Source organism: Ursus americanus, chromosome 11, assembly GCF_024610735.1.
Source record: "Ursus americanus isolate L20-20 chromosome 11, mUrsAme1.1.p, whole genome shotgun sequence".
Taxonomy (NCBI): Eukaryota; Metazoa; Chordata; class Mammalia; order Carnivora; family Ursidae; genus Ursus; species Ursus americanus.
In genome coordinates this window covers 34,785,613-34,802,155 of record NC_142137.1, presented here as the reverse complement: position 1 = coordinate 34,802,155, position 16,543 = coordinate 34,785,613, and the positions used below count along the sequence as shown (strand labels likewise).

General features: G+C 38.6%; 1 protein-coding gene across 3 annotated transcripts in view; it reads right to left on the bottom strand.

The window, feature by feature from the left end:
• LOC148109263 (uncharacterized) overlaps positions 1-16,543 on the bottom strand; it is a 556,689-nt gene that overhangs the window by 460,068 nt on the left and 80,078 nt on the right. For 2 of the 3 annotated variants that reach the window (XR_015726095.1, XM_087865432.1), the window contains exon 1: positions 1,592-16,026. The exons of the other annotated variant lie outside the window; for it this stretch is intronic. Coding sequence is in view for 1 of the 2 variants with exons in the window: in XM_087865432.1 (XP_087721558.1) it covers positions 1,592-1,701 (110 nt within the window). In the remaining variant the exon portion in view is untranslated. Of the gene's footprint in view, positions 1-1,591; positions 16,027-16,543 lie in introns of those variants that run through there. 3 annotated transcript variants of the gene reach the window in all.

Here is a 16,543-nt window from a genome sequence, read left to right as displayed (position 1 = left end):
ATCAATTATAAATTTTAAGGTAGAATTATGATTACAAGTTGTACACAAAAACCACATTTGGGTAATTTTTTGTGTGGGAATGAAAAGGCCTTCCTTATAATTACTGTGATATGAGGGAGCATCTGCTGCAATGATCAAAATTTTCATATTGACTTACCATATTAATGAATCAAATAAAACCATTATCTCAATGACTTGTAATTTATAGGACTTTTAAATCTCCACAATAAGGCAATGTCAACGTGCCCTTAGAAACAGCCTGGAACTTCTGACCAATAACTATCACTCCTGAATTTACTTGCAATTCACTTATTCAGGTAATTTTGCACTAAATTCCTTTTTTCAGAATTCACCACCCAATTTGAATTTTATTACTTCTTGGCTATGAGGTATATTTAATTACTTTTTTTTAAAGATTTTATTTATTTATTTATTTATTTATTTTTAATTTGACAGAGAGAGAGGCAGCGAGAGAGGGAACACAAGCAGGGGGAGTGGGAGAGGGAGAAGCAGGTTTCCCGCCGAGCAGGGAGCCCGATGCGGGGCTCCATCCCAGAAAGCTGGGATCATGACCTGAGCCGAAGGCAGATGCTTAACAACTGAGCCACCCAGGCGCCCCGGCTATGAGGTATATTTAAATACCAATTCCATCTACAATAGTATCAGAAACAACCTCTACATTGACAATGACCAAAAAAAAAAAAATTGCTGTGAAAAACTTTGAAAGATTTACATAAATGAAGAGATATACCATAGTAGTAGTTAGAAGAGCCAATATTATTAAGAGATCAATTCTTCCTAAATTAATGTATTAATTCAATGCAATCCTAATCATAATTCCTTATATTAGAGAACTTTAGAGAATTTTACAAGCCAATACTAAAATTTACTTGGAAATAAAATGTTCCTCAGTTGCCAAAACAATCTTGAAAAAGAAAAACAAAGCTGGGGGACTTAGACTAGGAAACCTCAAGACTTGATCAAAAGCTACAGGAATCAAGACAGAGTGCCACTGGCATAAGGACAGGTAAGTACAGTGTAACAGAATAGAGAATTTGAAAAGAGACTACACTTACACAGGCCATTGGTTTCCAACAAAGGCACCAAAGCACCTTAATGGGGAAAGAAAAACTTCTCAATAAATGGATCTGTAGTAACTAGATATCCTAAAAGATAGAAAAAAAAGAGCCCCATCCTCTCGGAAACCACACACAAAAATTAATTCAAGATGAATTTTAGACCTACAAGAAAAGCTAAAACTTAAAAGAAAACATTGGAGAATATCTTTACAAATTAGGAAAGACAAAAAATGAAAAGGGAAGCCACAGACGGGGAAAGCATATTTGCAATACATATCTGACATTCTGTATCCAGAATACAAAGAACTCCTACAACAAAGGAATAAAAAGACAACCAAACAAACAAAAGGAAAAAACAGAAAGGTGCAGAAAACTTGAACAGACGCTTCAAGAGAAAAGATATACAAATGTCCAATAAGCACATTAAAAACGTATTCAACATTTTTATCATCATGAAAATGCAAAATAAAACCACTAGAATGACTAAAATTGAAAAGACTGACAACACCTACTGTTGAGGAGGATGTGAATCAGGCAGAACTCCTGCACATTGCTGGTGGGAGTGTAAAATGCTACAGCCACTTTGGAAAGCAATTTGGCATTTTCTTGTCAAGTTAAACATACACCTACCCTCTGACTCAGCATTCCCACTCCTAAATCATTACCCACTCCAAAAAAAAAAGAAAGAAAGAGAGAGAGAGAGAGAGAGAGAGAGAGAAAGAAAATAAGAGAAAACACATGTTCACGAGAAGATTTTTACAAGAATCCTCATGGTAGCCTTAACTGGAAATGACGCGAATATCATACATCAATAGCGAGAATGAACAAATACGATGAAATATTATTCATCAATGAAAGGGAACAAATTAATGTAATATGTACCAACACAAGCGAATTTAGAAAACATTATGCTGACTGAAATAAGCCAGACACAAAGGACTGTATACTGTGTGATTTAATTTATATGATGTCCAAAAACAGGCAAATTAATCTGAGCTGACAAAAATCAGAAAATCAGAAAGATTGCCCTGTTGCAACAGGCAATGAAGGGAGGAGTGGCTTTAGGGAACTTTTTGGACTCCTGAGACTGTCATATATCTTGCTTTGGGTGGTTGTTAAATGTGTACGTACAATTGTCAAAATCTTCCACAGTACACACTGAAGATCTATGCACCTTATTGTATACAAATTATACCTCAATGCTCTGCCTTGCCAACAAAAGACTATAAGAAAATATGACCCTTTGTTAATGCTGATTGGTGGATATATGGTAAAGAATTATTCTCTGAATATTCTTGTATTTACAAAAACCTCTAAAATATTTTAAAGTAAAAATTTTTACAAATATATCTAAGTCAAATAGTTCCTGTTCACAGGGAGTTTGCAAAATAATGCAGTCAGACAAGTAAATAAATGTTTGCAATTCATCAGGATCATGATACCAGCAAAGACTTTGTTTCTCAAATTCCTGAGGTACCAGTGTGTCTGCATACAAGAGATTGCATCTGAAGCAGGAGATGTTCCTAAAGCCCTAATGAGCTTACTTTGGAATGTGACCACAGCGTACTAGAGCACGTAGGCCTTTGTCTTGGACCACCAAAATGTATAGGAAGCAAATAATAATAATAAATATTTTTAAATTTGTTCCTTTTAAAATATTTGACATTTACATGTTTACTGTATACACCCCCTTTCAGTAGCTGAGAAACAAGCGCGCTCCGCACCTAGCTGCAAAAATAACTAACAAAAATAGGCAGCAACCAGATGGCACCCTCTGATAATAGCACTGTCTGAAAGCCACATCACAAATCACACAGGTGACGAGTCTGCTCTTCATTCTGCTCGCTCTGGGCCCCAAAACTGCTCTGCTCTGAACTCTAAGGTCACAGAGTGAATGTTTTTCACTTGAAACTAAGTGTGTCAACAATTCGGTTTCGACTAATGAGGGAGAGGAACATCTAAACACCAAAACTATGCCAAGTGTGTTTTTATTGGATGTATAACCCCTGCCTTCATTCAATCACAGATGAAAGTGTTCAGTTGAGCTAAAGGCCAACTTCACTTCTATCCCTCTGGATATTTCAAATACTGTTCCCTTGAAGTCACACCAGCAGAGAAGTCAGGACTTAAGCAACACTGCTTTGGTGCCTTATGCAGTGACATTCATGAACTGCCCCTGACAGTATTAGACTGGTTTTAAGGATGGCATTGAGGACATTGCCCATGACATCATAAGGTCCCATGCATGAAGACCTACCAGAGACTCTTCTCCAAGGCCCCAGTATTAGGGCGACTCTTGAACGGTATTGTGCTAATTCATGAATCCTTCCATAAACTGTGATCTCCTCTTTGCTCTGGCCTCTCAAAAACTCAGAATTAAATTTGCAATCCAGTTCTAGCAATTTTCCATAAACTTATCATATGATTTATTCTTATCTATTTATTTTATCATGATATATTACTGCATTCATTTCTGTTAGCTTCCCGAAATCCATTCTGGAGAAAATAAGATTATAAATAATTAAGTTTACAAATTCATCAATCATACAGCACTTTTTATTTATTTATATCCATACCTACTTCCAAAAAGGATTTTAAATGTCTCCATCAGGTATATCTAAAAATAAACGGAAACTCAGATTGTATTTACCACAGTTCCATTTTGTTTCATGAAGATATCACATATGTACAGACCATTTGGATGAATACTTAATGAGATACATAAAAGAATGAACTACAGTAAAACAATAAATTGTTTAACGCATTGGGATCATTTAAGCTGTAAGTTGGGTTTTTTCCTTAGGGTAATTAAGGGATAGGAATAAAGGATATCTTTTCTGCTATCTATACGGATGGACAGATAGACAAACTTTCCAATATTTTGACAGAGTGGTGAACCTTAGTCATGACTCTGGGGGATATGAGAAGAACCTTCAGATTGATAAAATTAAATCCACACCATCTCAAAAAAATAGAAGTTTGGAATAGAAACTATAGTTTTAGAAAAGTAAAGTTCTATTGCCTGCACACCTTCATTTGTATATATGGAGGATCAGAATGCAAAGCAGGATGATAAGCAGGATGTTTTTTCTATATACACGCACAAGCCTATCTGCAAAAATTCATGCACATACGACATTTCTCTGAGAAAATATTGGTAGGAAAAATAGAAGCCAGTTAGTGTTTAAAACCTATATTTTACAAAAAACAAAAAACCACTTTCTGTATATTTTCTTGTGGGATTAAAATTGTCATTATTTCTTGTTTGTTTTTTTCAAAAAGATAAAGTAGTTCTTTATATTAATACAGTCATTTTTAAATAAATGTTAGGAATATCAGAGCATTTAAAGGAATTGAAATGATGTGTTTCTCCAAGGAGAAAAATCTTTTACTGTAACTTGCAAGCATTTTAAGAGTTTTTCCTGGAGAGCAAGCAGGGGGAGGGGTAAAGAGAGAGGCAGACAGAGAATCCTAAGGAGGCTCCACGCCCAGTGCAGAGCCCGATCAGGGGCTCCATATCACGACACTGAGATCATGACCTGAGCCAAAATCAAGAATCCAACGCTCAATGAATAGAGCTACCCAGGCTCCTCTTAAAGAGTTTTTCCTAATCAATTGTGACCACATATAATTAGTAGAGGACACACATTTTTGTTTTTGGTGAGTAAGTTGCGCCTGAAAATGGTTAAGTGACTACTGAAGTTGACACACTGGACCTATGACCAAAATATTTTACATACTGTTTGATCTTAAACATTAAAATGGATTATATGCCATGGTTTTACCATAATGAGCCATTTCTTCTTCACCCTTTTTTCATTGTCACTTCCTCTTCTATAAATATGACCCACTTTTGAATCCTATCTATAGAATAAATTCCTTATTGTGCTGATTGTATTTAAACACTCCTTTTACTCCTGAAATAATAAATCTGATACAGTGATCAAAAGAATTAGCAGAAACTGATGTTGTATGTATGGTTCTCAAGACCCAGAGGCACATAGATCACAACTAGAACTACAACCCAAATCCATCAGTGAATCCTTCACCTTGTCAAGCTAATAGCTTTGTCTATGTAATTCGGGCAGCTTGGTTTGGATGTCTGCCACAGGACTTCCCCATCTTAGTTTATATTATCCTTTGCTAGTTACATGGGCATCTCCCTTCCTGGACTGTAAGCTCCTTAAGGGCAGTAACAGTGTTATGTCACCTTTGTATTCCCCTCAGTATCCAGCACAGCTTTGGGCAGGACTGACCTACAAGCATGCACTGAATTAAACTAATTTGCAATATGACCTAAAGGGAGATTCCATTTACCCAAGGTCTCATTTAGTGATTCATGTAGGTGGACAACAAGCAGTCCAGCCAAAACTTGGCACTATATAGAAACCATGAAAAGCATCAAGCTACCTATTCATATTTTCTCCTCTGCTGCCTGTCTCACATCTTAATGACTGCCGTGCCAAGGCTCTGATGGAGTGCCCTTGCCATTAGCCTATGGCCATCTGTCATGCCAGACTGTGAATGGCAGCAGGTGGAGGGATCCAGGCAAGGAGCCAAAATCAGGAAACCAGGATACAGACAAAACATGAGGGTCACATCAGTAACAGGGTTGGTCAAAAGTCATTAAGCAAATAAAAGTCAAAAGGACACTGACAGCAGAGGACAGAGAATGATAAAAGGCCCGAAAGGGAGCAAATGGAAAATCAGCTGAAGTTGAAGTTCAGCCCAAAGGAGAGGGTTATTAAACCCAAATGAGGTTGCACACACAGATGCAGAGATAAACGGACAGGATTGAAAGAAGGTACTTGTCACAGAACTTTAAATAACAGTCCCGTGACCAAACCTACTAGGGCATTTTGAACTATTCTTTAATAAATCTTGTAATATCTTACAGGAAGCACAGTTACATAGCATGGTGTTATTGTCTGATAAAACACTCATTTATTAAATTTAAACAATTTAAATAGACCACAATTTTTGCCAACCTATTTTGTATTTTCTTCTCTTTTGTAACATACCAGGAACTTCAAAAACTTTAGGAGAGACTTGACTTAAGGGGCACTTGAGAGGGCCCATTCTATACTTTGCTTTCATCATGCTGACAAACAGGTATTCAAGCAAACAAGAATTCAGCCATCCCCTAGCTCACCAAGACTACACCTGATCCTTACCCTGGTTTTCAAGGCCCTCCACAACCTGGCTTCAGCCTATTTTCCCAACTTTAACTCCTACTATTGGTAAAGAATAAGGCTATCCCTCCCAACTGCCCTTCTCCAATGGCAGAAGTAAAGAAGAGTCCAGGAGTCCCATGAGCTCTGGGTAATTCTGAGCCTTCCCCAGCCTCCCCCTCACCATTGGCAGGAATAAAGAAGGAGACCTCGTCCCTGCATGATCTTGACAAGACCTCCACCCTTCCTCCCCTGCCACACTCACAGCCTTGCCACCACCATCTGCCCAGAAACCTCTGAGGGCAATCTCACCTTGCCCTGTATCCCTGGGCACATATGTCAAAGAGGCCAGTTCAGACCTCCAGGTCTAGACATATCCCTGAAATCATAATATCCTCGCCTATCATCCTGCCCCTCCTTTTCCCTGATTTTTCTCTACTACATTTGATGTAAGATCTATTTTTCTTATTATATGGTTGTCTATATTCCTTTACTTGAATACAGCCTCTCTGAGGACAGGAATTAGCATCTGTTTGGTTTCCTGCAATATCCTTTCTGCTGAGAATAGAGCTGGGAACATAATAAGCACACAAAAAAGATTTATCTACTGAACAAATGAAAATAATCTATTTGCAGAGTCTGCTCTACATCCTGGATATAAGCAAATACCATACTGTTAAACTACTCTGTCCAAATAGTTCCTGATGCTCCAGCTGGAGGCCCCGCCCTCGCTCCTGTCTGGCTCTGTAAATCCTATCTGTCAAGACCCATCTATAATCCCTCCTCTGCTGGCAAGCTTTCTCAGCCCGTTCCAGCCTGCAGGTATCCTGTCCTCCTCTGAACTGCCATGGTACTTACTGTCATTTAACCATTAATCATCGTCCTGCCCGTGCCAGCTTTGCACAGTTATGTAGAGCCACTGTTTATATCTTCTGCAGTTATTTAACTTATCAGTTTTAATTTGTCTTCTAAAATATATTGTAAAGTGATAAGGGTAGGAATCTTAACTCTATGCTTCCTTATTTGCCTTGCAAAGCCTTCCATGGAATAAGAGTTCAGCAGATCATTGTTGAAGAAATGACTGAAATCATTGAAAATGGGGTCTTGAAGGAGGAACAAGTACAATTTTCAGTTAACTATTCTAAAGGATGGGGTTGGAGCTTCTTTTTGTTGTTGTTAACCTTTCAGTAAAAATTGAATAGATGGGACAGAATTTCAGGAAGTGTGCATTAGTTAGGAACAGTAGAACCAGTGTCTAAGTAGCATGGAACAGACTTAATGATGTGGACCCTGTCTATCCAACATTGAGTTACTCTTCCTGCTGGCAGATTCTGACTTTGTTCAAGTGTCTATGCTCCTCTGCACAGCTATGTGCTTTGGGGGAAATTATACAAGCCTCATCCCAAAGGACTGGGTTCTGAATGCTCTAAGCCAACTAAAGGGGTCCCACTGTCTTTGCCACTAGTGGCTTTAATCATCTGATGCAATGCTGGACATTTGATGCAACCCAAACCAATGAAATGTGAGACAGTCCACTGGGGGACTTCTGGGTAAGATTCCTTGACCTTCAGAAAAAAATATGAGGAAAAGACAGCTCCATCTTTTATCTCTGGACATTTTCTATCTGGGTATAACGTCTGATGCTGTCACAGCTATCCTGTGACCAAGAGTAAGGGCAGCTCAAAGACAAAACCAACACAGTAGAACAGGAAAGAGAGGAAGAGCCTGTGTCTTCAATGATGTTGTTGATCAGCTGAATTAACCACCCTAAGAGCCACTCTTCTTGTAGACTTTTACAAATGATATAATAAATTTCTGTATTTTAAGTTGATTTGAGGCAACTTTCTGTAATTTGCAGCTACAAGCATTCTATATGATGCATTGATTTAAATATTTGCTCAAAAGGAACCAGAAACAAAGTCCTATAACTGAATGTTGATAGCAGCCTTAATAATAATAGCAAAAATCTGAAAACAACCCAAATGTCCATCAACTGGTACATGGTTAAGAACATTACAGTATATCCATTCAACCAAATACTACTCAGTAGTAAAAAGGAAGAAACTCCTCACATATCCAACAATATGGATAAATCTCAAAAGCAGTATGCAAAGTAAAAGAAGCACCCATAGAAGACTATATATTGTATGATTCAATTTATCTGGTATTCTAGAAAAGGAAAAACTATAGTGTGATAGTTAATTTTACACGTCAGCTTGGCTAGGCCACAGCACCCAGTTTTTAGTACCAACATCACTCTAGATACTGCTGTGAAGGTATATTTCTTTTACTGTAGTAAAACACATGTAACATGAAGTTTACCATTTTAAACATTTTTAAGTGTACAGTTCAGTAGTGCCAAGTACATTCACATTGTTGTGCAACCAATCTCCAGAACTCTTTTCATCTTGAAAATGTGAAACTCTATACCCAGTAAATAACAACTCCCCTTTCCAATCTATCCCCAGCCCCTGACAACCATACTTCTACTTTCTGTCTTTACGAATCTGACTCTTCCAGGTACTTCGTATGAGTTAACTCATATAGTATTGTCTTTTTGTGACTGGCCTTTTTCATTTAGCATATCTTCAAGGTTTATCCATGTTGTAGCATCTGTCAGAATTTCCTTTTTAAGGCTGAATAATATTCCATTGTATGTAAATACCATATTTTGTTTATCCTTTCATCTGTTGATGGACACTAGTGTTGCTTCCACCTTTTTGGATACTGTAAATAGTGATGCTACTAAATGATGCTATTAAGTATACAAATATCTCCTCGAGATCCTGCTTTCAGTTATTTTGGATATAAACTCAGAGGTGGAATTGCTGAACCTTGTGGTGTGAGGTATTTTTTTGGATGTGATTAACATTTAAATGAGTAGACTTTGATTAAAGCAGATTACCCTCCAATTGTGGGTGGGCCTCATCCAATCAGTTGAAGGCCCTAAAAGAAGACCTCTCCTGAGGTCCCCAGGAAAGTTAAGGAATTCTGCCTTCGCACTGCCTTCGGATCTGAGCTGCAACATCAACTCTAGGTCTCCAGTCTTAGGTTTGCCCTGTAGGCTTTAGACCTGTCAACCCCACAATCCTGTGAGCCAATTCCTTAAAATAAACTTCTCTAGATAGACAGAGATAGAAAGAGATAGGCAGGTGTAGATATATCCCTTTGGTTCTGCTTCTCTGGAGAACCCTAACTAATCCTGTAGGGACAGGAAACAGATTCATAGTTGTCAGGGACCAGAACTGGGGGAAAACAGATTGAGTACAAAGGGGCACAAGGGAACTTTTTGGTATGAGGGGAATAATCTATGTTTACGCTGTTGAATACAGTAGCCACTAGACACGAGGCTATCAGCATTTGAAGTGTGACTCGTCTGAATTGAGATGTGCTGTAGGTATAAAAGACACATCAGATTTCAAACACCTTGTATGAAAAAATAATGTAAATTATGTCAATAATTTCTATATTGATTACATATTGAAATGTGATATATTTTTATATATAGTTAAACAAAATATATTATTAAAATAAATTTCACCTATTTCTTCTTACTCTTTTAATGTGGCTACTAAGAATGTAAAGTTACATATATAGTTTATATTTTGTTTCTATTGGACAATGCTGTTCTGTATCTTGATTGTGATATTGGGTACATGACTGTTTACACTGACAAAACTCTAAACTATACACTATAAAGGGTGAATTTTATTGAATGTAAATTATTCCTCAATAAACTTAATTTTAAAATATGGGCTAAGAAAAATAGAAACAACTTTATCATGCAAAAATATTACAATATTCATATCATGCTCATTCCCACTGTTGCATCTTTGCTCATGTTGTTTCCAGTGTCTAGAAATTAAACCTTATTCATTTTTTAAGAACTGGCTAAGTCAGTCTCACGCATCATCCCCATTCTGTATCTTGCCTGCCACTCTGATCTGCCTTCCCTGAATCCCTGCTGCATTGAGAGTCACAGTGTAACTCCTTCCTCATGACATGGAACTTGAGCTTGCTGGGTCAGATACCAGCCAAGAGAGAAGGGCTTAGAGGCAGAGATAGTGTTCAAGGATGACTGAGTTCAAAACCTTAGATCCAGCTGGGCTGGTTTTAAAGACCAAGGCTAACAGCCAATTGCTATAGCTCAGTATCAGAATGTTTTCCAGGTGTTTTTGTGTATGCCAAGTGTGGCTTCCTAGTGCCAGGAACCATGTCTTATCCTTCTTCAGCAACCTCTGGGACACCCACGGCCCTTGAGCTTGAAGTGTAAGATTATTGGGTCTGATACCAACAGCATTCCTGCCTTAAATGAAACCTGACTTTCCGGGGATTCTATATCCCCTGGGACCCTGAAAGGGTACCAGTTAATTCTCTCACACCTCATGTACCTCAGGATCTGCAGACGTGTGTGGCGTCTGTCTTATTATTCATTGCTACTTCCAAACCACACTCCCTCACTTTCCTGGAAAATAGGAAAAAAAGCCATGTTCTTCTGAAGAACATGAGTTTCTACTGTTCAGTCCTCTTCCTTTCCTCCTGATTAGATCTAAGAACTGCACTGCACACCCCCTCACTTGTCAAAATCTTTAGTACCTGGTTCACATCTCACTCTCCACTCCAAGTCCTGCCATCAGTGACCTAAGTGGACAACCCAACCAGCCCAAAAACTGACTTCTGGTGGTTCAAACTCAGGAGATCAACTTGGGCAACATGGAAAGAGTGACTTAGACTACTCTTCTTCCTGGTTCTTAATTCTATCCTCGCCCTTCCCCAGCCTATAATAATCTGGGCAACCCACTGAAGGATGAGAAAAACTCGTTTAAGAATAGAATGTAGGGAACATTAAAAGATGTGAGGTTCTCAAGAAGCCTTCAGGGGGATGATTTATTCCAAAAATGTTTATGATTCCTTTTATAATTTAAACACTGATTATCCAATTAATACATGTCAGTGTGTGAATATTGAATAATTATAGGCAAAGAGAACAAAAATCAAAATGACCCATAATTTTACCAGAGAAAATGTCTATTAACATTTTAATGAATATTTCTTCCCAAACTTCCCTGTCTAAGCATGCAAATTTTTTCCTTTTAATAAAATGCCAAGTTAGTAAATATACTATTTCATAACCTGTTTTTTACATCTGAAATAATATGAATATCTTTCTAAATTAATAAATGTATTTTATACTTTCACTTTTAATTTTGTACCATAACTTATTTAACTAATTCATAGTTGTTGGTCATTTAGCTCATCTACAGTTTTTTGTTAATATAAGGTGAATGAAAAGAGCATCTTTGTAGCTAGATCTTTGTGCACATTCTTTTAAAGATTTATTTATTTTAGAGAGAGAAAGAGCAGGGGAAGAGAAAAGGGAAAGAATCTCAAGCAGACTCCCCACTGAGTTCGGAGCCCCACACGGTGCTCAATCTCACAACCCTAGGATTATGACCTGAACCAAAATCAAGAGTCCACTGCTCAAATGACTGCACCACTCAGGCACCCCCTTTGTGTACATTCTTAATCTCCTTAGGATAAACTTCTAAAAGTAGAATTTCTAGGTTAAAGTCTTTGCAATGTTACATATATATTAATATCTAAGCATGTTTTAGATAAAATATCTAAAATCTGTGAATAACCACCTCTTTTTACATGTTCTTAGACTATTATTTGACGGAATTCCCTTTCTAAGTGACATCAACAAGTAACCAAGCTTCTATCAGTATTCATATAACTTTTGTTTATGTATTCATTCTTAAAATTGCTAGCCTTTCTCACATTCATTTGACATTTATTTAGGACCCACTAAGTGCGACACTGTGCCAGATGCTAGGGACAGGAAGTGAGTAAGACATATGGAGTAATGATCACAGTGTGACTCAGTATACTTTTCATGGGACTGTAGAGGAAGGTGAGTCTCAACTGGCTTACGCTGGTCAATAAAAGCTTCATACTATCAGGTATGATGCCTAAATAGAGTTTTCAGGAAAATCATCAAATGGCCCAGGTAGCCCAGAAAAGGAAGAATATCCCAGGCAAAGAAAAAAATATGTGTAAAATGATAGAAGGATAAATGAACAGGTCATTTTGTGTGACTGGACCATACACGACTAGAGCCTCGCCTGAAACCTGGTAAACACTAAAAATACTTGTTGATAGTGAGGAAATTCCGTGTGAAGACTGTATTATTAGATCACTAACACCACTAATTAATTATAGTTTCTTTATTTTTCATTAACCTTCTGCAGTCCTATTAATTCTGAATAAACTCACTTAGTTCAATTTTTCTGTTTGTGCCAAGGAATTAATGTTTGTCCTAGTCAAAAGAAAATCCCTCCCCACTATCTCTATGTTTTGGGTAAACTCTATGCAAAGGCATAAATGGTTAAAGTCCAGATCCCACAAGCGCCAAGGGAATGTACTTTTCAACCCCAGGAGACATCCTATTTGACCAACATACTTGATCTATTTTTCAGATCTTATATACTCTTCCACAATAAGTAGGAGGAAAAAATTATCTTTCAGTTCTGCATATACTCAAAACATATCCATGCAGGATAATTTTTTCTTACTAAATACTGTCTACAGTACATTACTATACCAAAGAACACAAGGTTTCCCTATATTCCAAGTATAGCCGAAAAAGTAAGTTTTCCATTTTTTTGTACAGCTTTCGTGTACTCAGAGCACTTTTACATATTGTTCATTTGAGCCTCAAAGCAACCTTGGAAAGTTTTGAGCCTCAAAACAACCTTGAAATATTATCCATATTTTTGCAGAGAAGGAAGCCAAAGATGACAGTACATAACTTACCCAAATTCACACAATTGTTATGACTAAAACATGCTGCTCAAAAGTCAGTTTGGCTATCACTTGGTCTAGGAAGTTTCTAAAACGTCTCAATAAAAGATTGGACTGATTGTGCTTCCTTTGGGTTCCCACTGCCCCGTGCATGTCTATCAAGCACCCATTTTACCAGTGCTTCTCAAATTTTAAAATGCATGCAAATCACCTGAGAATCTTCTTGAAATGCAGATTATGATTCCATCGATTTGGGGTAGGGCCTGAGATTCCGCATTTCTAACAAGCCATGAGTGATGCTGATACTGCTGGTCTAAGGCCTTCTAGTGGATCATTACAGCTCAGTGGGTTTTTTTTTTTTTTTTAATTCTCTTGCACTCCACTGTAAGCTTCATAAGGCCATGAACTATGCATTATTAATCACAGCATCCCGAGCATTTAGTTCAAGATTTGACAGGCTATAAAAGTCTCAGTAAATATGAAATGAATTAATGAATAAGTGAATAAATGAATAAATGAAATCCATGTTTTTAGCCTAGAGCTGTTTCTACTATCTCACGCTGTCTCAAAAACATAGGCCAGGACAACCTTTCCCATTTAACTACCATATTAGATTAAAGTAAACTCCAGCTTCCTTAAGAAAATCAAAAAAAACCTAAACACATTGAAGAATTGTTTTTCTTGCTCCCCTAAGTACACTTGAGCATTCCCACTTGGGGTAGGAAAGGGCAGATAAGGAGTGCTCTCCTCTACTCATTCAGAACCCAAGCTGACAGAGGCTAATACTAACTGCTGCATGAAGCACTCAAGGTCACCTTCAAAATCAAGATCTAACTGGCAGGTGAGGCCTGGAAATAACCCATGACATCTACCTCTATTCTAAAATAATCTGGGAAATATTGCCCTTGGTTGGGTAGTCATTCTCTAAGAACAATATACTGGAGAAGAGAGCAAGAATCTTAGGTAGGCACAGACCCCTCTACTCCTATACAAGACCCCATGACTACCCACTGGTCTTTAAAGGCACTCAATACTTTCCCAGATTGTATGGCCTAATCCATGATTTTCCCTTTCCTGGATTTCCTTTACCCCAAACAAGTTCCATCTGTTTATCTTTCAGTTGCACATCTCAAAAGATTTTTTTATGCAGTTTTTTCAGATCTCCCAAACAAATATGTTCTCTCCCTTTTTTGAATCTTTCTAGGGTTTTATACTTTTCAAATAATCTCTAACACATTCTACCATGCATTTCAGTTATGGGTGTACTTCGACGTTCCTGAAGAGCAGGGACTCTACCTGAATTATCCTGGTAGCCCTCTTGGCATCTAGCACAAAATCTAACAAATAGCAGTAACTCAGCAACCCGTGGCATTTGTAAGTCGAACTAAAAACACATATAATAAATATAAAGAGTTCTTCTGGTAGCAACCTTGCTCTATGTGCTTCAACATGGAAGACAGCTATAACTCCAAAAGTAAAAGAAAGTAGAACTATCAGTGCTCAAAGGCTACAAATATAGCTAGAGCCATGGCATAAAATGAAATACTTCTGGTTCATATACTTCCACTGAGCAACACTGCATTTTATACACTTCTTTAATGGTTCAGATGTATAGTTCTTAACATCACATGGAGACTCATAACCTTCAGAATACAGCATGAATCAGCTGACTGCACAGCAAGGAGAATATAAAATGCCATCAAGAATGTCCTAAACTGGAACAGTAAACTTTTAAAGTACAAACAACTCATCTGTTAGCAGCCTGGTATTTGGCTGTCTGGAAAGTAAATACATTAGAAAGATATCTTTAAAAGAGATTCTATTACCTGTGTAAGTCAGCAATTTTCAATCATGAGTGTAGAGCAGCTCCAGGTAAAGGTGCTGTGACCCGGCCTTTTTGCAGTAGATAGTACATAAGTAATCTATTGGTCGGAACATGAAGAGCTTTCTAATCACCAGTCCATGAATCTGTAATAATTTCCTTAGGCTAAGCCAGATTTGTCCTCACTTACCCACTTTATGGGGCATGGATTCTTAGGTACACAATCTATAGAAGAATATCATTTAAAAAATCTGAAAACAAATTATGCCTCCATTAGCTTACCTTTTTGGCTTTTCAAAACCTTGCCTAACTGGTCTGGTTTGCTTAGGGGTGCTCCAGGGAACCCAGGGTCCGGGTTTAACAGCCCACTGAGAGAAAGTCAATGCGCTGGCTTGAGGAAGGCTGTTGCTTTTCATCTGAAGCCTGGAATCGGCAGCTACGTGCAGCTTAAACTTCTGAGAGCGCAGATAAGGGAATGTAACTTAGTCTCCCCCATGAGAAGGGAATAAAGGACTCCCTCTTTATTCCTTACAGTTCCCTTTTGGTTCTCAAACTGACCCACCTACACAGAGGGTAGGGGAGAGACGGAAGGAAGAGGAGCTACTCCAGATTGGTGGGTGGCGGGTTTAATCAGCCAGGGAGCTTCCGAACGAGGCATGTCCTGCGCAGCCGCAACTCCAGTAGATCCCCTCATCTGCCAGCCAAAATCTTCCACGTTTACATACTGCACAGGTGGCCTCAGCAACACGGCGCTTGGTCCACGCTCTCTCCGTGAACAGGCCTCCCGCCATGGCAATGGCGGACAGAACGTGCAAGAGAAGAGGGGAGGGCGAGAGCAGCCTCCGAGTGCCCGGATCCAGCTCTCCAGTCAACAAGCGGCCACGTTCTCGCGATGACCTCCTCCAGCACTCCACCGCACCCCCCCCCCCCCCATGACAGGCTGTTACAATCAGACAGAATGTTCCCTGCGGACCCCGGGGCGGTATTCGTAACCAACCCAGTGAAGGCCTCTCGTAAATGTGTAAGATTCTGACGGGTAGGTGCAGAGATCTACTCCAACTTGTCCAGTTGCCGGCGCGCAGGACAAGCCCGGTATAGAAGCTCCCTGGCTTATTAAACCTGCCACCTACCAATCTAGAGTGGCTGCCTTTCTTCAGTCCCTTCCTGCCCTCTGTGAATGAGGGCCAGTTTCAGATTACTCCAGCGAAGTTCCTGACGTTGCGAAAACGTTTCCACTACCACCCCACACCCACGTGAAACACGGAGTGCAGAAGAATAAAGAGAAGAAAAAGGTAAGCTTGAGCAAAGTTCCTTTTGGGGAAAGAGAAAAAATAGGATCAGACTGAGAGCTTTACAGCTTAAACACTAAAAAAAAATTAAAATGCAATCCTTCCACCACCCCCAATATGCATAAAGGAGTATCAGCAAAGTTCTGATATCTCATCTTGATTACTTTGATCTGTATTCCTTAACAGGGAAATATAAAATATGAAACTTTTTCCAAAGAGTTTTGGATACCACAATTTTATGGCTGTCCTGAGGATGGGCTTTCCTATGAAGTAGTCCCCTGGTGGGAGGTAGGGGCTTTAGAAAGTAGTTAACACTCAATTCTATGGCTATCAAATCAAAATGCAGGATTTCTGGGAGTTAGGACAGGTAATCCTGCA